Source organism: Podarcis bocagei (assembly GCF_964188305.1).
Source record: "Podarcis bocagei genome assembly, chromosome: 7".
NCBI classification, from domain to species: Eukaryota; Metazoa; Chordata; class Lepidosauria; order Squamata; family Lacertidae; genus Podarcis; species Podarcis bocagei.
In genome coordinates this window covers 50,326,109-50,348,814 of record NC_138132.1, presented here as the reverse complement: position 1 = coordinate 50,348,814, position 22,706 = coordinate 50,326,109, and the positions used below count along the sequence as shown (strand labels likewise).

General features: G+C 45.0%; 1 protein-coding gene across 20 annotated transcripts in view; it reads right to left on the bottom strand.

The window, feature by feature from the left end:
* Positions 1-22,706, bottom strand: part of ZFHX3 (zinc finger homeobox 3) — a 263,343-nt gene that overhangs the window by 21,345 nt on the left and 219,292 nt on the right. For all 20 annotated transcript variants that reach the window (XM_081202548.1, XM_081202547.1, XM_081202531.1 and 17 more), the window contains 4 exons: positions 21,569-21,682; positions 8,309-8,439; positions 7,790-7,990; positions 456-558 (listed from right to left, as the gene is read on the bottom strand). In XM_081202548.1, the coding sequence (XP_081058674.1) occupies positions 456-558; positions 7,790-7,990; positions 8,309-8,439; positions 21,569-21,682 (549 nt within the window). The remainder of the gene's footprint in view (positions 1-455; positions 559-7,789; positions 7,991-8,308; positions 8,440-21,568; positions 21,683-22,706) is intronic.

Below are 22,706 nucleotides of genomic sequence, written 5' to 3'. Positions count from 1 at the left end.
GATGGAGATCTGAATGCACTAAAAGCTCCCCTCCCAACATACACCCAGAAGCGACCTTCGCTAAACTTTCTTAATATGGTGTTCTGTACAAGGCCAAAATTTGGTGCTCCCAAATGGAACCTCGATTTTGCACCCCCTAGGCTTGATGCCCTGTGCAGGGGAACCACCTGACCCCCTAAATATGGCACTGATACACCCTTGGTCATGCACCAGACTCACAGAGTTCCGCCTGCCTTTGGCTCAAGCACCAGAAACTCAATTTGGGCCTGTAGACCACAGAAAGACTCGCCTCTGCTGCCAAACAGGCTAAGTATCATCACCCACTCAGAGTCCCAAAAAGAAGGTGCAGAATGCAGAAGAGCTCAAACATGCCAAGAGTCACTTCTAGACTCTGGAGCATCTGAAAGCCCTGAGGAAAAAGTGCCTCCAACTGAGCAATTAAAGTCGGTACTGACCAGGCTGCTTGGCTGACTCATCCGTGCTGGTGTTCCCATCTCGATCTGGTGTTGCAGCTGGAAGAAACATACTGCTAGGCATCATAACCTCTGGGGTTGTCACCTGTAGGTACCCAAAAGAGAAGCAGAGAGGCAAAAATGTCTTTAAAACTTTAAATATGTTGTCAGTCTTGAGCCCCTACACAGACTGGTGTTTAAATCAGCCCAAAACGTTCCCACTGTTACATTTTGGACATAATTAGGGGCACATTTTCAAAGAATAGTATTATTAATATTTTCCTTTATGCTCAGCTCAGTCTTTGATCATTGATAATGTTTTGTCATAGCTGTGAAAGTTCTTACGCAACTGATTAGGTAGGTATGTTGAAAGGCCCATCTTAAGTGGCTGAAAAAGTAAGGAAGCTCTTAATTAAACCACATATTGGAAACCTCACTGCAGTTTTGAACCAGGAAGGGCTGTAGTAGCACTATTTTCAAAATGGCTTAATACAAAAAAAGGAGGAGCTAGAAAAGGAAAGAGAGATGTGTCAAGGGAGGCAGGAGAAAGATAAATGGAAGGGACAGCAGATTGTCTTTGGCAGGCGAAGAAGAAGCTTCAGCCTCCCTTTCTGCACATCAACAGAAAAAGCAGCAACAGCACAGCCCTCCTCTTCACTTGGGCTCAAAGAACAAGCAAGATCTCTTGATAGCAAAGGCCAGAAGGTCAACGTTGAGGGAAACACACAGCCACCCACATTTGTTATGGCTGAAAAGAATACAATGAACTGAATAGGCACCCATAAAAGATGATAAAAAAGGGTCTACGTTAGGAGCAAATGTAGGTCCCTACACAGGCATGCAAAGATCATCATGTACTCTTGGAAATATTGGCTGTCGCATGCTGATGATGAAGTTGAGATCATAGCTGGGATGGCCACAATGGTTGCCTTCTGATGATGCACTTCTGCAGAAAGGAAGCTGTGCTAATTTCTAGCAGCAGCCATCTCCGGTTGTTTGGCGAACAGCAGTGCCTTTGCTGGGCCTGAGCCGGCAGCATCAGTGGCACACATACAAGACGGCACTCAAAAGCAAATGTTACCAGAATGGACAGCAGCCATTTTGCTCACTCAAACAAGAGTTCTGTAGGCTGCAGCAGTGATGGGAATAAGCAGATCCAGAGTTAGAAATCATTATATATGGGCTTGGAAAATAAAATAATAGGCACCATTATGCCATTAAATAAATCTATGCTGCAACCATATTTAAAGTCACTATGTAAAGTTCTCCCCTGTCCAATGACATTTAGTATTTATTTCATTTAGCAAAATTTTTATACTGCTTAATAAAAAACAATCTCCAAGTGGTTTACAGAAGCATGTAACGAAGTCAATAAAAATAGCAATTAAACCAACTTTAAAAGTAGAAGATAACAAAATTAATCATAGAATCATAGAGTTGGAAGAGACCACAAAGGCCATCGAGTCTAACCCCCTGCCAAGCAGGAAACACCATCAGAGCACTCCTGACATATGGTTGTCAAGCCTCTGCTTAAAGACCTCCAAAGCAGGAGACTCCACCACACTCCTTGGCTAATAAAATATAGGTAAAACCTTAGAGCTTTTAAAAACAAAACAAAACAAATGAACATAATTAAATTATATGTCTTTGTAGACTTGCTTAAAGGTGTTTTTTTAAACCAGTACAATCAAAGCACCTGGCTTAGATTAATATTGTAGGCTGACTCCAATAGATGATGATGATGATGATGATGATGATGACGACGACTATTCAGTATATTTATATCTCGCCTTTCTTACAGGATATCAATTATAAAATAAAATACATAATAATATCATGGCTTGGAGAAGCAGAGTCTCTTTAAGGAAAGGCTGCTAAAACGTTCAACTTTTTAGTTTTTTGGGGGGAAGATGACTAATCACAAGTGGCACGATAGGGGTAATGAATGATAGGGTGGGGAACCTCCCCCACACGCCAAAAAAATTCTAGAAATCTGGGTCATACTCTCAAGTTGATTGGCAATAGGTCCAAAACTGACACCAATGAAGTATTTCTTCAAAGAACACCTACTGAGATGAAGGAATTCACAGCCTCACGATGTGGCAATGTTTCCTTCTTTGATGGCTTTTTAAAAAGCATTAAATGAGTTCATGAGCGGGATGTGTCTGTATGTCTGTCCATGGTGGTGGTTGAGAGGCAGCAGCAAACTAAAGGGTGGCAATGAACAAGGGGTGGCTGCTGCCTACTCCCGAGGGTGCTTCAATGAGTATGAAAATGAGTATGAAAACTACAGGCAACTAGCTGGAAAAAGAATTATGGGAAAATGGCCGGTGTCCTGAACCCTTACAAGTGAGCAGAAACAAAGCTGATGTATGAAATTATTTAATATAAGGTATAAAGACAATTTAAAAACAGACAATATGTATTTATTTGTTTTCAAAGTAGAAACATACATATTGTCTCTTTTCATCTTTTGACCTTCTATTAAATCATTTCATACATCAGATTAGTTTTTCCTCATCTGTAAAATGTCTTTTTTTTCTATCATCCCAACTTTTTTCATCTTTGACCTGAATGCAAAAGTCCATTCTTGTCTTACTTTATGAAACAAACTCCCTCCTGCTCCAAACACACACAATTTGGAAAAATGAGTATGAAAACTATTGGGAACAAGAAGCTCCCTGTTTGCTTGAGCACAAAATAAAAGACGGACACAAAGCTGATCCAGTGGAAGACTTTCCCTTCTTTTTGTGAAAAAGCAAGTACTCTGCTTTACAAAGACTGGCTGATGCCTCAGGGCTCTGACTTGGGCTACATAGGTTACATAGAGACACCCCACTTTTCATTCATTTGTAGAAAGGAGAAAGCTCTAATCCTTGTCTTCAGTGTTTGTTTTTGTCTCAAGGACAATTGCCCTAAAGGCCAATATGCTCTCCCTCAAACTGGTTTCTGTATATTCCTATTGTAACTGTTCTGCCTATTTGGCTTTGACAACCACTGAAGGGCACTACTAGTATCCACTGACTAGTTATACCCATGGCAAATTCACATAAGTAAATGCCCAGTGAGAAGGCCTGGAGTCAGTGGACCTGGGAAGCTGCACAGAGGGCTTTTTCCAGGGATCCTGGCTACACACCATGTAGAGGCCATAAAGGAATGAACAAATCCTGTCTCTGGAGGGAGATGAACCAGGAGGGACAACAAGTCCCCTCCAGCATTCCTGTCCATTTTCAAGGCTGTACCATCCCCTATGGAGAGATGGGGCTCAGAGTAGCCCCGAGGGTACAATTTGAGAGATGAAGGAAGTGGGAAGAGGAAAGACAGCAGGAAGGAACAACAAGTGCCACTCTTAGCACTATCAACAGGACAGGCACTTTCTCTTCCTCTACAGAAATTATGAAAATAATTCAAAAGAAAGTGTGGGGAAAGGCCCAGCGGAGTAGAAAAAGAATAATGTTATCTAACCTAAGTTGCACATTATTACAGCAAATCATGGTCTTTCCCCACCAAACTAGGACGGTAGCCACCCCCACTACCAGACTCAGTACGATGGATCAGTAATTGTTTTCATACACTTTAATTAGAAAAACTGAGATGGCTACGAATAATAATGGAAAGAGAGGCTTTTGCACTTGAAAGGTTGAAGTCAATCAAGTGTGAATGACGGCAAAACCAAAAAGAGAGGAGGGGGAGAGAGAGAGGGAGAGAGAAAGAGAGAGAGAGAGAGAGACACCAATTCATCAAGCGTCTGTTGTCTTGCCGCGTCTTTAATCATAATTCCTGATTGGGATTCAAGAAGGCAGTAAGCAGCGATTCTTTGTCTGCCTTCACCTTCCGTCAATTAACTCTCCCTGAAATATAATCATCAACCTCACGTGCTCCTCTGCATTTCAATCTGCTGCTGCAAGCCAACCAGTTCTTCCTTCCTTCCCACCTTAGGTGTGCTTAACTCATTCCCTTTCTCTAGTGGCATACTGCCCACCCTCCAAGCATTTAAAGGCAGGAGGCTGAGATGGGGAGGGATGCTCCAAGGACCAAAGGGCCCTGTTAAGAACTGACTTGAGCAACACCCCAGGTGTCATTTCAGCTCCCTCAAGGACATGCTTCTCAGCAAGCAGTAGTCATGAGTGGAGAGCTACAGATCCTTTTAACAAGGAACACCAGTTCTGCTCAGAAGAGGTGACCAAAGCTGGCTTAACCTTATTTTGTTCACCAATGGTATCAAGGGATTTTTGTCTGGAGGGAGCCAAGCTGGTGGAAAGCAAACCAGTGTGCAGCCCCTTCCTTGTTGCTTCCAAATGGCATGCAAGAGCCTTAATTTCTGCCCGTGGCCCACTTTTGCACTACAGATTGCAGCATTGTGGCATGTCCACCTGCCCCTTCTACTTGACAATGCCCTGTAGTTTAAGCTACCAGTGTGGGTCTGAGCATTGCAAGATCCCAAATGTCAGCTGGTACCCAGCCCAGGTGTTCCCCTATGCCTTCTCCGAAAAGAGACACTACCCTAGGCAGTGAGAGGAATGAAGAAAGAGAGGAATGAAGCCCATTCCTCTACTATCTTCTTGTATCAGACCCCATTGTCAGTTCAGGCACTCCCTGCCCCCTACAACGGCTGGAATCTAATTGGTCCAAAATGAAACCTCCAGCAAGAGTCTGACTGAGAAGACACATTAACATCTCCTCTGTCCGTGCAATGGGGGAGGGGGGAGTTGTACAAGACGAGGTTCCAGAGCCAGACAAAGGAGGCAATTTCCATTACAAAGAATGAGAGGGAGAGCGGGCAGGAGTGTGTGTGCTGGAGAGAAAAGCTTCATTAGGCTCAGAGAGGCAAAGCGATGGCACTATACCAAGGTCACTTCTAATTTAGACCATCTAATTGGCAAACATGGCTCCAAATGGCTATCATCTCACAGGGCTCAGAATTAATGAAGGCCGATTATTTTCATTACCTTCATCCGAGATGGGGAATGAGACGGGGGGGGGGGTGAGATGAGGGAAAAAAGAGGATGACCGAATGACAGTGGAAGGGAGAGAGAGACACACAATGGGGAGAGGAGAAGATGCAAGTAGGGAGAGAAACAGCACCAGAATGCAACTGGGGAGGAAAGACAGATGAATGATGGAAGGCAAGAAAGAAAAAGAGCTTTTTTACTGCCTTCAGCCCCTCTGATGATTCTGCCAAATCAACACTGTCCTACGAAAAGTGAATCAGCCACAACACTAAAAGCTGGGGGATAAGTCAGTGCTGAGCATAGAGAAGGCAACACACCATCCCCAATCAGAACTGCAGCAGCAGTTTTGGTCTTCACAACCTCACCCCAACCCCAATCGCTGATCAGCTGGTGTACAACACCCCTCTCATAATTGCCCTTGCCCCACAGACAGTAGTGCAGCACAACAGGCCTCTGACGAAATGGGGAGAGGACTCCCCTGCTATTGTTGACAGGGAAAGGGGGGGCACTGTGGAATACCCAGATACACAGCACACCATGGTATCAGCAAGTAGCTGTTGCTATGGCAACAGTCATATTAAACATGGCAGGTTCCTGAAAGGCACATGATTAAGTAAGATTAACAGAAGCCTCTCCCAGCCCCAGTGCAAAGGCCAGAGAGGGGCCCTCACAAGAGCTCTGAAGGGACCCTGCCGTTCTAGGAGCAGCATCCTCTTGCCAATCTCTTGGGCAGACTGATGTCAGGAAAAACTCAAGACGACAAGTAGCTGGGGCAAAGATCAGAATGCGCTTTCAAGCAATCATGAGTGACATTCTGGGAGAGCCCTGGAAGCAAAAAGGCTCTTTCATGCCGAGGCTGGGGCAGCAGCAGCAGCTTATGGGACTGGGAGGAGAGCTCTTCTGCTGCCTAGGTAAGGTCGCCCTCAACTGTTTATAATAGTGCCATCAGTGGGCATGGCACCTAACAGTCACAAACGCAAAAGGACAGGTTTAGAACGTGGATTTCAAGAGGGAATATGGAGGAATTTGGGGACAGAGTGGATGAAGACACACAAAGACAGTCACATGTACTACTTGGGATTCCCTGTAGTGGTGTGTGCACAGTAAGGACTTAAGCCAAACGAGGGAAGAAAAGCCCTGGAGAGCTCTAAAGATAAAGGCAAGACACTTGTGCTGGATATGGTACTTTGCTGCTGGATTTTGAATAGAGATGAAAGAACTGGTGAGGAAAGGGAAGGCAAAGTCAAGGCAAAGGGCAATCAGAGCACAATCAGCAAAAGGGACTTAACAGGAAGAGGCAAGTTTGTGCAATAGAAAAACTTTGAACAAAAAATGTGTAGGCCATTTAGACAAGACAAAAGAAAGCACCTCATCAGATAATACATAATTAGCATGTGGAATTTCCTACCACAAGATGTGGTAACAAGTGGACACTAAGCTTGGATAGTTTTAAAAAGTGATAAATGCGTGGAGGATGCATCTTCTATTAGGCATGTCAGCAGAATGGAATCCCTATGTTCAGAGGCAATCTACCTCTGAATACCAGATCCGGAGAAAAGCTCCATGCCCTTCTTGGAGGTTCCAGAGGCATCTGGGTGGTCAGTGTCAGAAAGTGGGCTTGGCAATAAAGGACCCCAGTCCTATCCATCAAAGCAGTTCTTCTGGCCTCAGTCCTGTGGGACCAGCTCACTTGCCTGAGGAGCTTAGAAAGCTGCCTTATACCAAGTCACACCATTGGTCCACTGAGTTCAGTATTGTCTATACGAAGTAGCAGCAACAACACTCCAGGGTTTCAGGCAAGGAATATTCCCAGGGTTTGAACCTGGGATACCTTCTGCATGTAAGAAAATGTGTTCCCCTGGCCGGTGATGTCACAATAAGCTTCAGCCTTGTCTCCCTGCTGCACCCTACTTGTAGCACACTGTGCTAAAGGAAGGCCCAATTCCTACTTTTGTATTGCTGGCCCATGTCACTACTCAAGAGGTGGCATTTCAACAGTACCTGGTATCTGCTTGCCTACTGGCAGGTGTGTTGAATTTGGGCAATTCACTGAAGAGGAGGAGCAGGATCAGGAGGAGGAAGGGAAGAAATAATGCAGGCAAGATAGGCCTTCTGGGGGTGGGGAACATTTTCCCCATTGAGGGCCACATTTTATTGGGGGTAATCTGTCACGTCCATCAGTGGGTGGGGTCACCCGCTTTTTCTGCCACCACCACTCTTCATTCTCCCACCTTCCCAGGTGATTGCCAGGGTGGGATGGGTTGGTTTTCCAAGAAGTCAAAACCAATTGCTCGCAGGGGACTTTATTTCCTCCTTGCCTCTTGCCCTCCCTTTCTTTGGCTGAGAGGTGCAGGCTGCCCACCCAGGCTGCCCATAGGGACTCACCGTCAAAATGAGCTTCTCCACACAGTCCGGGGAGACGCTGTGGAGGTGAGTGAGGTGCAGCTGCAGGTGGATCTTGTTGCTGAGCATGTCCTGGCAGAGAGGGCACCGAAGCATTGGCTGGACCGAGTGCTGAGTCATGGCATGGACCCTCAACCGGTTGACATCGGTGTTACTGTACTTGCAATATGGGCACTGATATACCTGGAGGACAAGAAGACAGCACAAGCTTTGTCAGAATAAAGCCTTGATAAGGTCAGGCTGCAGGACAGGTGTCTTCCTCCACCTTTTAAATACCCTTTGAAACACACTGCCCATTTCCACAGTAAGAATAATAAAAAAACCAATTTCACTATGAACTGCCTTGTGGGCCTAAGTGGATTTAAAAGTTGAATATAAGGAGGGATGGATGGGAAGGAAGGAAGGAAGGAAGGAAGGAAGGAAGGAAGGAAGGAAGGAAGGAAGGAAGGAAGTTGAGCCATGACTTCGCAGAAGCAAGTGCCAGTTGCTCCAGTGTCTCACCTGCTCCAGCTTGGTCTCATCTGATGTTTTAGGCCATTTGGTGACAGGCGACTCAGAGCTTCTCGGAAAGGAGATACGTTTAGAGGATGCTGGGGACTCTGTCAGCTCCTTTTCAGCTGGGGTAACATGTGCTGCAAAAAAAAAGGGGGGGGGACAGAAACAACTGCATGACTATGTGACACCTCAGTTCTGGAAGAACCTGGAGGCAAGAATGGCATCTATGAATTCCTCACAGATGGCCAAGCCTCCCATTCTGCACTGCTCCTCAATTCCATTCCTTTACACAAACATGCTCTGAATCTTCATTCTGAATTACTTTTGAAGCGTTGGGATGCAAATCAACATCATCATCATCATCATCATCAAAATCGGGTCAGTGCCTGCATGCCAGATATGTGCTACAGCTGTGGAAAACCTGAAACCAGCATGAACTGGATTACCTGAAGATCCCTGAATAAACCTGTATAAGCCCTTAGATCACCTGGGGAAATTCTACTTATGGTACCGCACCCTAGAGAATATCATAGGGCAGTGATTCAAAAAGGGCCATTTGGCCCAGGCTTTCTAGGCACTTTTTTTTACTTGAATCCCCTCAAATTCCTATTTTTGTACTACTGTTTTGTGAGTTTTATGTTGCGTTTTTAATGATATGGTTCGTTGGAGATTTTAAAATTATAAGTGCTTTGTAAATGCTTTTAAATAAATAAAATAAAATAAAATATGTGCTGGTTGGTGCTTTCTCCCTGCAATGCCCCTGCAACATTCTAATCTCCCCACTGTTTTTTTAGGGGGAGGAAAATGTCTCAAAAAATGTCCCTTTCCATAGAATCATAGAATCATAGAGTTGGAAGAGACCACAAGGGCCATCGAGTCCAACCCCCTGCCAAGCAGGAAACACCATCAGAGCACTCCTGACATATGGTTGTCAAGCCTCTGCTTAAAGACCTCCAAAGAAGGAGACTCCACCACACTCCTTGGTAACAAATTCCACTGTCGAACAGCTCTTACTGTCAGGAAGTTCTTCCTAATGTTTAGGTGGAATCTTCTTTCTTTCCATTTTGACTAAGAACCATTTTCCTTCCATGGACCAATGCAGCCAGACTGTGGGTGAGCCCAGCTGAGTCACACATGCTACAACTTTACTCTTCACTCACCCCTGCATGCTCCATGTCAATAATCACTCTCCAAGCCTGATTCCAGGATAACACTGATGTCCATTAGTGCTTTTGGAATTACTCCGGTGAATGAACACAGGCAGACAACATAGCAAAGCTAAAACTCGACATGGATTTCTAATGCAATTTGAGTCAACAAAGGGAAGGGCACGGCAGACTCCCCATGTAGTTGGGATGGTGGGGGGACGGGACACACAAGACAATTACATCATCTACCTCACATTGCATCAAACATGCACATAACACCAGTGCTCAAAAGCTTGCACCGGCTGCCCGCACGCTACTGGGCCAGCTTCAATGTTCTTGTGTCAGTTTACAAGGCCCATAATAACTTGGGCCCAGGATACCCCAGGGACCACCTGATCCCTTATGTTCTCACTCAATCTCTGATGTCTTTGGGGGAGCCACATAACCCCCCATGGTGTGGATGCATGGGTCATAACCACAAGGAGCAATGCATTCATTATTGTGGGTTCAATTATTGTGGGTTCAGTTTTGATATCACCATTGAGATCAGACAGGCCCCTTCCCCGTTGAACTTCCAGGACTTATGGAAGACTTTTCCCCCAGCAGGCTTGAATTCTTATTTTATAGTTTTTAACTCCTTTTTAGTCTCCTGTACACTGCTCAGAGAAGACTCTGATTACGCAGTATACAAATGGTTGAAATAAAAAATAAATACCTCCTGAGACTTCCGGGTTGGCGCCATCGCCGAATGGCGGACTCCCTCCGAGCTCCGGAGGGAGTCTGCTCGGCAGGGGCTGGGTCCTACCGCGCCGGCGACGCGGGGACCCTTAAAAACCACGGGCACGGAGCCCGTGGACATGGGGACTCGGCTGGTACCGTTAGCACCCTCCCGACTCGTGAAGGAGCCTTTTTAAAGGCTACGGATCGGGTGCCGGGGAGCGGCGTGGTGCTGTGAGTCTATCGCTTCCCCTGCCGAGCGCAGCCGCATGCCATTCGTCAGAGAGCGCTGGCTTCTTCCATAGAAAATTCGGCTATTTAACAACAACCCGTGAGTAATTGGGTAACCGGGTATAAAAGGAGAAAAAAAAGGATTTTTTTTTCGGATTCGGCACGAGCGGGGGGGATCTAAAAAGGAAGTCAGTCCCCTCCCTGATTGTAAACATGCTAAAACAAGGACTGAGAAACCAAGATCGATTCAGAAGCTTATTGCTGACAAAAAATATCAATTCCACGATGGGATACTACAAGAATTGTGCTGGAGGAGAAAAGTCGAGGGTGAGAGGGAAAAGGCAACCCCCCTCTGGGAACCGGGGCGATTCGGAGAACCTGGCGGAGAGAGATGGAGAATTTGACAGCTGTCAAAGTAGCTGTCAAATCTTGAGAACATAAAGAGGACTTTGTTATAAGCATTTTGCTGGTAAATTTTGTTACAATTGGACATAAATATGGATACAAAATGTCGGGGGGAAAAAGAAACAACAACTTGACTTTTGGATTAGAGGATACAAAGTTACTGCAACCCCCCTAGAGGGGCTTTGGGACATTACAAGTGGCGTATGTGGAAAACTACTCTGGGATGGGTACAGGACTTATCTCCTGGGAAAGCAGCTAAACTGAAATATTGTTTTGTCTACAGAGGTGACAACACAATAGAATTTTTCTATTGAAGCAAGGTAGGAACTTGACGTAAGTTTTTGTTCCTGAATAACAAACCTCTGTAGAGATACTAGATTTCGGAATAAGAATGGTTTTGCAGCTGAACAAGATAGAAACCTGAGAAAGTAAGAAATAAAAGAGCAAAGGACCAACTACGCCACGGAAAGAACAATGGGAGGAGCAACTATGACTAAAGGAAATTAAAGGCCTCTATTAGACTGGATTTTTGAAGTTAAACAGCATCAAAACAAGCAAATTTAAAGAAAACCGGCAAGATGGATTGAGGAAAATTTGGCTGTGGACTTGAGACCTCCAGGCCGACAACATATAGACTGATGGACATGGGGAATCTAAACCGGGGAAGGGAGGGGGAATTCTAGAATCCAAAGGCTATGTAACCAACTTTTTGAATCTTCTTCTATCTTTTATCTTTTATCTTTCTATATAACTTTGGTATTTTGATTTAACATGTTTTGAAAAAAAGGGGGAATTCGTGGAAGGAAACGGGGTAGATCTTGGGGGGAATTTTTTTTTTGTTTTGTTTTGTTAAAGATGAGGAGTGATGTTAAGATTGTAATTTAAATTGGCTAATAGGCACAACATATTAGGTTTAAATTGGGAATGAGAACTTGTGGAACCAACTTAGGGAAAGGGGAATACAGTCGGGAGGGGAAGGAGGGAGTCCCAGAAAGAAGGTTATGAATATAAGGGTTTAAAATTGGTCTTTCTGTTTCTTTCTCTTCTTTATCTTTTCTATTTTTTCTATTCTGTTATTATTGGAAATTTTAATAAATATGATTTAAAAAAAATAAAATACCTCCTGCTGCAATTTAGAGATAGGCATACAGGCTTTCATTGATGCCAAGATAAGCTCCCTCACCATTTCCTCTCTCTGTCTCTTTAAACATAGCAAAACTGGCCAGACTGGTCACACATACCCATAGAAACACCAGAAAGGCAGAACACACATTCTGGTGTGTTGCAGGAAGTTGATGCTCTTCCCAGAATGCCCGCCTTATGACCTTTGAACTCTGTACCCTGGAGCACATAAATCTGCAGGGCATCTATTATTTAAAAACTACAAGGACAAGCATATTACACCTAGCCCCCCTGAACACACACATTCAGAACAGTACTTTAATCTGTCTCGAATCGACTTCAAACCCATTTCACCCTTAATGGGAGTTATTCATTTTCACTTGAAAGGTAATATATGACAGCTGGATATTTAACATGATGGATTGGCTGCCGATTAACTAAGCGGTTTAACGCTTCTGGCTTGCTCCCCCCCAGCCCCCCCTAAAGATGCAAGGAAGATTCTGATGGGGGAATTTGTTCAAAAGCCACAAAAGAGGACCCTGCACAAAGTTAAACAGGCCTGAAACCACGGCTCCCAGAGGCACCACTGATTCACCCCATTGCTCCTCCAACCAGATAAGGGAACTGGGGCTCCTCCACAACTCTGCCAACATTTTACACACACACACACACACACACACACACACACACACACAAATAAGCCTGACTCCTACTGCCTTAACCACTATCACCATCCCTGTTAGCAAGGGAGGCAGGGTGAAGCCATTTGCAGAAGCAGGAGACCTTCGAGCTAAGGATAGGGGCAACAGAGGAACAAAGGTCACAGGCAGGAATATATCAGGATATACATTGCTGGGCTGTTACTGCTACAATAATTGCATATATTATAAAATACAGAGGTGCACACTGTATTTCATTAGACTTCTGATGAGAAGTTATTTCATCAAGTCTACTCAGTCATATAATTCTGCAATCTAGGTTGGTTTTAAAAGATTTACTGATTTTATCTGAGATTTTTAAAATCAATACTTTAAAATGTTTTTTTGCAATTTTAGATGTGTTTTATTGATAATGTTATCAATATTATATTTCTACTATTTATTATATTACAGAGTTTAGTGATTAAGTGATTTATAAATCTTTCTAAAAGGAACGAAAGAAATGGGTTATAATGTTTAACCGTGTTTTGTGTATTTTAATGACGTGCTGTTTGTTAAGGGTATTGGAAAAGCTTTTGGGGTTATGATGCAACAAAAAGTGGTCTATGAGCACAATAAATAAATCAATAAATAATATGTAAGATCAGAGAGTTTGGGCACAGTAAGCCCAGTGCGTTTGTGGTAGATCTAGAAAAATAGAGGAAGCTAGGATGGTGGTGTAAGATGTATGTACGGCTGAACAAGTCTGTGCTCCAAGTTCTGGACAGAAGTAAAGTGAATAAAAGCTGAGACATGGCTGTTGTGACCAAGACAGGAGGTGACCATAGCATGAGCCAGAGTCAGATTTCTCGCCAAGAAGGCAGAGAAAAAGGGGCACATTTCTGTGATGTTGTAAACTGTGGAACAGATGTGACCTGACAACAGGCTGAAGAGGGAGGAGTCAAAGATCAAGCACATGTCAATGGATATGGAGTAGAGGAGGATGAGGAGAGGGTTTTTGGGGAGTGATGAGAAGTTAGGTTTGGGACAAAATGGGTTAAAGACAGTGATGAAGCATCCAAGCAGACCACAGGGGGACCTGGGGTAGAGAGGTAGAGCTGGGTGTTATTAGCCTATGGATGGTACTGAATGGCATAGGATTGTACAAGATCACTCAGGGACTGTTTTGTATAAAGAGAGAATCACAGAGGAACAAGGGAAACCCCATTTGAGGAAGAGAAGAACATTGCCAGGGTCAAGCAGGAAGCAGAGTTCACCTGTAGATAGCAGCAGGGCTGGCATCAGGGACTGACATGGTCAGGCACTTCCCCAGGGACTCAGAAAGGCCCATTGCTGATCCTGCTGCCGATGAGACACCTGACCAGCGCCCCTGCTGCCATCAAAGGAACCCCTTATCCCTGATGTCAATCTTCACCCACCCACTCATCCCTAGTGGGGAGGGGGACACCATTTTGGGCTTTGCCTCAAGTGCCAAATGTATTGGGCTGGTCCTGATTAGGAACATAGGAAGTTGTTTTATACCAAGTCAGACTAATGGCCCATCTAACTCAGTTCTGTCTACTGTGATTGGCAGTGGCTCTCCAGGGGTTTATGCTATGAACCTTCCCAGCTGTACCTGGAGACAATGGCGGGGATTAAACCTATGGCCTTCCTATATGCAAAGCATGTGTGCCCCTCCTAAGCTACAGTCCTTGCCCATTGTGACTGCTTGTGGTTCTCATTCATTCACCTCATCCCCCTATTCTCTCTACAGATGCTTACCCAGCAGCGGCAGTACAGACTGTGGGAGCTGAGCCAGGTCTTGACTCCATAATATTATGGGGTACTCACTATATTAGATTCCCCAGTGCCCAATGTTGAATCCAGACATCACATATTGGGGAATTTAAACATGTCAGCTGCCTGCTGCAAGACAGAGGTAAATGCTGTCAACATTGGGTAAACATGTCTGTAGAGAGGAGGGGGTAAGCAGAGTTACTTTTCAGATGTGGTTCCCTATATGCGGAAAGCTCTCCTTCGTGAAGGGACTTACCTTTTCCCCACTCTACTGATGGACTGAGATTATGTTGTTTTGTTACTAGTGTGCTGCCAAAGCTTCCTGTGGCTTTTGTGGGGAGGGGGGCATTGTGTGTGTATTTATTTTAATTAATTGCAGCTGTTTTTCTGTATGAATTTGTTAATCAGATAATGTAATTATGTTTAGAAACATAAACATAAACCCTGGGGTAACAAGCAACTAACGAGTCTACATAATATTAAATGGCAACAACAGGGTGTATCCAATGCTAGTACTACTCTGAGGAGACCCACTGAAGTGAATGAACACGACTATCTTAGGTTCATTCATTTCAATGCGTCTGATTTGAGCAGGACTAGCACTGGATGTATCTAATAGCAACAACAGCAGACAGCCTGCAGACACACTATGAAGAGACTCTAATGCAGGCATGGCCAAACTTGGCCCTCCAGATGTTTTGGGACTACAGTTCCCATCATCCGTGACCACTGGTCCTGTTAGCTAGGGGTGATGGGAGTTGTAGTCCCAAAACACCTGGAGGGCCAAGTTTGGCCATGCCTGCTCTAATGGTAATGGCAGAGGCAGCTGCAATACCAGGTTGGCACTGGGCAGTAGTCATTGCGGTGTCATGCCATGAGCCCAATGAAATCTGGTCCTGAGTGGCAGAGTGGTCATGGACATTTGGCAGCAAGGAGAATACCAGTGAGCTTGGTATGGGCAGTTTCAGTGAAGGGCAGAGAGTGAAGCCAGATTGTAAGTGGTCAAGAGAGAGAAGTTTAAAGAGAGAACGTAAAAAATGCAGGGGCTAGAATTACACTCCAGGAGTTTGGAGACAAAGAATAGACAAGTACTCAGGCAGTATCTGGGAAATGAAACTTTATTAAGGGAGAGGTTTTAGAAGTTGGGGAAATGGCAACATGTCTGAATGCATCAAGGCAGAGGTGACAGAGAGGTTGGCTGTGTGGCTGAGAGATGTAATGATGGCAGGAGAGATGCCTATTAAGAGTCAGGAGTAAAGAGTATCAATGGGATACAAATGAGGGAAAAGTCAAGGACAGCAGACTGGTCAACTCATTAAGTGTGTTGGTGGATGGAACAGGAAAATATTGAAGGAGTAGAAGAGATACCATAGTGGAGAGTTCTGATTTTGCAGGAGATGAAGTCTTGAGGGTGGGACATTGCAGATCATATCTTATCAAAAGATAAAGAAGAGGCATTGAGGATTCTTAGAGTTGGTGTGGATCATGGAACCAGGAATATGGTAGACAAGAAAGAGGAGAGGGTGGACTTATAATGCTGGCCGGTTCCTCAGAAGTATTCAGCTGTGTGATAACAAGAATGGATATTCAACTGTTTTCTTTTCCATTGAACGGAGATCATCTTTAGGCCAGGTGTTCCTGGCATCTCTGAGGAAAGACTCTGGCCAATATTTATCTTTATATGGGTTGTTAGATATTTATCTAAGACGACTATAAAAGCATAGAAAATGAGGGCATTGCTAGTTATGTGGGGTACCCCAGTACATTGGAACTACCTGGAGAATAATCCTTTCCTTGTGTTTTATAAACTTGGTGTGGCCAAATGTAGCCAGTGCTCTGGATTAAAGGCAACAGCTCCTGAAGTCATTCACTACCTCTTGGAGCTTGAGCTTTTAAACTTTCACGATCTGTCACTGACCTCAACAGGCCCATGAAAACAAGAACTTAGCAAGTGTTCCTTCTGTTTTTAATGGGACTTCTTGATAAAGTACTGGGAGACAGGTTGATCTTCTCTAGAAAGACATCTTTAGACCTGGCCAATATGACCAGCTATCGCCCAGTCGCAAATCTTCCATTCTTGGGCAAGGTGATTGAGCGAGTGGTTGCTGAACAACTCCTGGCACGCCTGGAAGAAGTGGACCATTTGGATCCCTTCCAGTTGGGATTCAGGCCTCATCATAGGACTGAAACTGCCTTGGTTGCACTGGTCGATCATCTCCGGGAGTGGGCTAGGGACAAAGGTGAGAGCTGTTTCCTAGTTCTGCTGGATCTCTCAGTGGCTTTTGATACCATTGACCATAACATCCTTCTGGACTGTCTAGAGGGGCTGGGAGCTGGGGGCACTGTTATACAGTGGTTCCGCTCCTTCCTCCTAGGCCGTGTTCAGAAAGTGGTGGGGGGGATGAGTGTTCCGACCCCTGGGCTCTCACTTGTGGGGTGCCTCAGGGTTCTGTCTTCTCCCCCATGCTTTTCAACACCTACATGAAGCCGCTGGGAGAGATCATCAGGGGGTTTGGGCTGGGTGTTCATCAGTATGCGGATGATACCCAGCTCTACCTCTCTTTCAAATCATAACCAGTGAAGGCAGTGAAGGTCCTGTGTGAGTGTCTGAAGGCGGCTGGAGGATGATGGCAGCTAACAGATTGAGGGTAAATCCTGACAATACAGAAGTACTGTTTTGGGGGGACAGGAGGAGGGCAGGTGTGGAGGACTTCTTGGTCCTGAATGGGGTAACTGTGCCCCTGAAGGACCAGGTGCGCAGCCTGGGAGTCATTCTGGACTCACAGCTGTCCATGGAGGCGCAGGTCAATTTTGTGTCCAGGGCAGCTGTTTACCAGCTCCATCTGGTACGCAGGCTGAGACCCTATCTGCCTGCGGACTGTCTCGCCAGAGTGGTGCATGTTCTAGTTATCTCTCGCTTGGATTACTGAAATGCGCTCTATGTGGGGCAACCTTTGAAGGTGACCCAGAAACTACAACTAATCCAGAATGCAGCAGCTAGACTGGTGACTGGGAGTGGCCACTGAGACCACATAACCCCGGTCTTGAAAGATCTACATTGGCTCCCAGGACATTTCCGAGGACAATTCCTAAATGGCCTCGGTCCAGTATACCTGAAGGAGCGTCTCCACCCCCATCATTCTGCCTGGACACTGAGGTCCAGCGCCGAGGGCCTTCTGGCGGTTCCCTCACTGCAAAAAGCCAAGTTACAGGGAACCAGGCAGAGGGCCTTCTCGGTAGTGGCACCCACCCTGTGGAACGCCCTCCCACCAGATGTCAAAGAGAACAACAACTACCAGACTTTTAGTAGACATCTGAAGGCAGCCCTGTTTAGGGAAGCTTTTAATGTTTAACATACCATTGTATTTTAATATTTTTTTGGGCGGCCCAGAGTGGCTGGGGAAACCCAGCCAGATGGGCGGGGTATAAATAAATTATTAATTATTATTATTACTATTACTACTATTATTATTAATGGAATAGCTGCTAAAGCACCGAAAGGAGAAGATAAGCAGCCAACTGATGGGAAACCATTTCCTGAAGCCCTATCATGTAAGAGACTATCAGGCGGAGTGGAAGCTAGCTGCCCTGCTTGCTCTGCACAAAGGTAATGTACAGGAAGGAGGAGTGAATGACTGGGGATAGAGAGGGAAGATGATGAGGAGAAGGGATGTCCAAAGTAGCTGGCATTCCAGGGATATCTAAGGCATTATCAACCCACTGTATCTGCCAGCTGCGATTCTCTGGCACCATCTCCAAGGGGATAAGTGTTGCTCTCTCACCATCCTGCCGCCTAGTCACAACAAGGCTGTTTCAGCTGCAAAGTCAATTTTGGGGACCAGAGTCCTACCAGTTAACTCAAAAGAGAGAAAGAGAGGTTTCCTCAGCCACTCTGGGAGGCTTAAAGCCTTAAAGTGAAGGCTACACTCATACCAATACAATGAAATGACCCTGGAAATTGTTTTGTACCTTATGAAGTGCACTATGAATCCCTCACCTAAGAAATAGCTGCAAGAGACAGTTTACTACCAAAAAAGTCTTCCTACTGCTTCAAATTTTCAACACTGAAAAAAGTTTCTCCTTCCATCCATGAGCTGTGAAAAGCAGCATAGAGATGAAGCTCAAAGAGCCCTGCCCAGGGTAGGAGGACTGAGGAGGATGGACTCTACCTGACTAAAGACAGTTGCCTCTCCCCTGCCCCCAGTCATCAGTTTCTCTGAGCTAAAGCACCATTGACAGCCCCTTCATCTAAACTTCCATCTACTAATCCAGCAGCATAATGGAGGAGCCAATTAAATGATTATTAATTCATGCTGCTTTCCGTAAAGCTGGTTCTCATCTCTCTGCATTCCGTAAACCAACTCGCCACCTGCCCCAGAAATTTACAGCAGGACTCACTGACGTTTGCTCTCTCCATTGATCATACCAGCTCAGCAGCCGGCCAGCATCCCTGAAGCCCAGCTCTCCAACCAGGTAGGTCCTTCTGCTCCACCATGTGGCAATGCTGCACCTCAGGTGGCTGATGGCATGACATGGGGTGGGCCTGCTTTGAAGACACCCTTCCTGGTTAAGCTGGAACCATGGAAAAGGAACTACACAGGGTGTGGTTTGGTCACTTGGACTCCTTGATGGAGGCCTTGTGATGAATGTTAAGCAGAAATGAGACTCAAGAGCTGCTGGTGCTGTTATGTGGGCCATGCTCACACCAGTGGACCATTGGGGTGATTTGCACAGCACCCCGAGGCTATATTGTGCCCCCTAAGACAGGCGCAGCCAATGAACCCACGAAGGCAGGAGAGGAAAACAGCCCAAGCAAGGGCTGGTGGAAATTCAAGCACACTAAGAAGTCTTGGAAACAGATGCCAAAGAGTGATTCAGCTATGGAAACAAGAAGGAATTATTGTGCCTCACCGACTTCCATAAAGAAATGTGGACAAAGTGGGACAATCATCCTTCCTGAAAACAGAGGTCCAAGAGTAGCCACTAGTTTAGCATGAGGGCTGTGCTGGGCCCCAACAGCCCCTAAGGGAGGGTAAGCAGCAAGTTGCAGAGGCAGACTTGTTAAAAACAGGAAGATAAAAAGAATTAATAAACACTTCCTCTATCTAATAAAGCTGCCTCCCCACTTTAATGCTGACCATGCTTTTGGCAAGGAGTAGGAGTTGGTATGCAGCACTTTGGGAAAGAGATATTGACTGGAGAGGAGCAGAATCATGGTGGGTCCAGTGCATCTTCAATTGCCTAGACAATGGCATTGGCAGTTTACCAATAATACAAAATATGCAACCAATAGACTAATGTTCAGAATTATCCTAGTAAGCTGGAAAATGAAGCTAAAATGTAAATTCAACTAAGAGTTCTACACAAGGCCCACAAAAAGCTGGCGAGGGAGTAATCTACAACTAGGCTACAGTGTCTTCTGAAAGGAAGAGAGCTATGAATCAGGAGCCAGAAAGAAGAAGAAAATAGCCAAAGTAGAGAATTTTAAAAGCAGGAAGATGTTACCCAACTTTTCCAAATATCTAAAGAGATGCCAGAATGCCGCATGACTGGGAGGTGGACTGGAGCCATATTGGCTCTGTTCCACTTCTGATTCAATGGATTGGGGAATAAAGAGAGCTGTACCTCATGTCTTTCACAGAGGATAAAGAGTGGGCAGGAAGAAATCATCAGCAACCCAAACCTATGGGCTTTAACAGACAAAGCTCCCCATGCCCTTCCCAGGCAACACTAATAAATTCAGTTTGTCCCTCATGCTCAGTTACTGAGAAGGTACAGTAGGTACAGATTCCAGGCACAGCTCACCCCAGACCTCCCCATCACAGTATCCAGGGCATCTGATGAGACTTGGTTAAACATGACTTCCTGTGAAAATCAGGGGAAAGTTCAGTCAGGATGGCCTTGGCCTGGTTTTTTGGGGGGGAGGGAATTACCCCCCTTTCCCTACTTTTGCAATTAGAAAGGCAGTGGGCCTGTAGGAATTATTCATAAACAGCAAGAGCTGTGCAGTAGCCATTTATGTTAAACATGTCAAACCCAATTGCAATCATGCCTGCCAGCTCTTACTCCATAAACACACTTTTCTGCAACAATTTCCCAGCCCTTGGCAGCCCATTAATACCTCCCCTAATAGCAATCTGCCATGGGTGCGAATTACGGATGCTCTGTTGCACTGATTGCTGCGTTAGGTGAGCCCTGCCGATCTCTAAAAATGGGGAGCACTTAAAAGCTCTCTGAGCTGGTCTGCCACAACTACTGCTTACTTAATTCATTATCCCTTCCTGTTGTGAAGGCTGAGGGTGAGTTCCAGTGCTGCCAAACACATGAAATGTTTCTGGACCAAGATTTTCTTTTGTCTTTTTAATCATTTAGTGACTTTGTGCATCACAGTTGTAAACTATTCACAAATCTTTTAACTTCCTACATAAAACCCCATACCACACCCCTTAGGAAAGCAGCGGTATCTGCTCTGGGACTAATTTGTCCAGACTAGAAGGAACAACACTTTCACCTTTGAAAGGCTCACTGTCTCCTTGTTTGAAAACAAAGTCTAAGAAATCTTTTTTCTTTCTGATACAACCCCTGCTTATCAAGTAAATCTTATTTCAAGGACTGAGAAAATTTTGACAGCTATTATGACTTGAGATGGTCTTCTGCTGCTGGACAAATACAGACCCAAACTGTAGAGTATGGACTGATGCACCAGGCCAGCACAAGAAAAATTATTCGTAGGATTGGCTGGATGAAGGGTCAGACCTCTCTTCATCTCTTCTGTCTCTGAATCAGCTCCATACAGAACTGGCCCAAGGATTTCTCTTGCCATAGTCTTCTGGTTCGTAGGAGGTAAACATCCACCTCAACTGTTCAGAGTGATTCACATTCAGGCTTAGGCAATTTTAGAATTTGCTCTAGATTTTGCATTATTTCACAAAAATCCTTTCATCTTCAAAGTTCACTTGTCTTTTTTTTTTAAAGAAACAGAGCAAGTTCACTCTATATAACACCTCTTTCCTAATATAAATATGTACTGCTGCTCTTACAAAACGGGATCAACAAGAGGATACAAAATGCAGACTGACTGGGGAGATTCTGACTGAGAGAATGATTAAGACAAAATTGAGAACAGCCTCCAAACCCACTGTAGGAAAACTTTCACTCAAGCAAAGTGTGTGAGAGAGAACCAGAGCTCGGCTTCCACTATCACTCACCTGCCGCCCATTTGCCCTCATCCTTTTCAACAGGAGTCTCTGCATCTTTAACAGGCTCTTCTGGATCGGCAGCTGCCTCACTAGGAGGCCCTTCTGCATCTTCAATCAACTCCTCTGAAATGGGAGAAGAAAAAGAAGGAAAAGAAAGAGGTAAAAACTGCACTTGACACCTGCAGCAATGTTGCCTTAAGTCACTTCTTCTACCTTCCCACATTTCCTCCTACAATGGACTCTGGGTTGTTTCCCATCTCATTTGGGAATCCTCAGGTGCAGCCCCAATACATGCTCCCTTTAACTCCAAGTCATAGCAGAAACTGAGCGGCTGAAAAGGGACCCAAAGGGGGTCCTGGTGGAGAAGCCTTAGCAATTGCATGGCAGGGAGGCATGCAGTAGGTGCTATAAGAGCAACAGAAGTTGTGGCCACTGCTTCTTACAAGCAGTGTTAGAAACTCAGATATATAACCTAATTGCCAAATGGCACCTTAAACCTAGGTTACGGTCACCACAACGGTATGTCTAGGCACCATTTTCCCCCAATGGGATTTATTATTACACTCTGTTGCCTACCTGCTTAAGAAAGCTGGAGAGGCCAGCTAGATGGAGATGTCAAGTCACCAACCTGGAATCCAGAGATCTCCATGTGCTCACAATTGAACCCACACCAGACACAAAACACACCTGGCACCTGGCTAATTTCTAACACTGCTTACAAGCTCACTGGATTCAAAGCTCAGGCTAGGAGTCTGTGGATTCAATTTACATCTTTTCCCCTGGATCATCCCCTAAATCTCCTGGGAAGAACTTTAGTTTGGCCTCCAAATTTATTTACCGTATTTCATTTGCATGCCACCTACACAACCAAATGCTCTGGGTGGTTTGCAAACATTGAAAAACAGAATACAATCCACAATTTTTCACAATAAAACAGTAAACCCAAAATAAAGTAAGTCAACGATAAACAAAAACAACCCCCCAAAAACCAACAAACTATGACTATAAATACAAATGAATGAACATACACAGGAGCTAAACCAATTTAAAACTGTCAAAGGAATGTACATATTGTGGTTAAGTGTCCCGAGAGAAAAAGGTCTTTTCACCAGGCACTTAGCAGGGGTGCCAAAATAGCCTCTCTAGG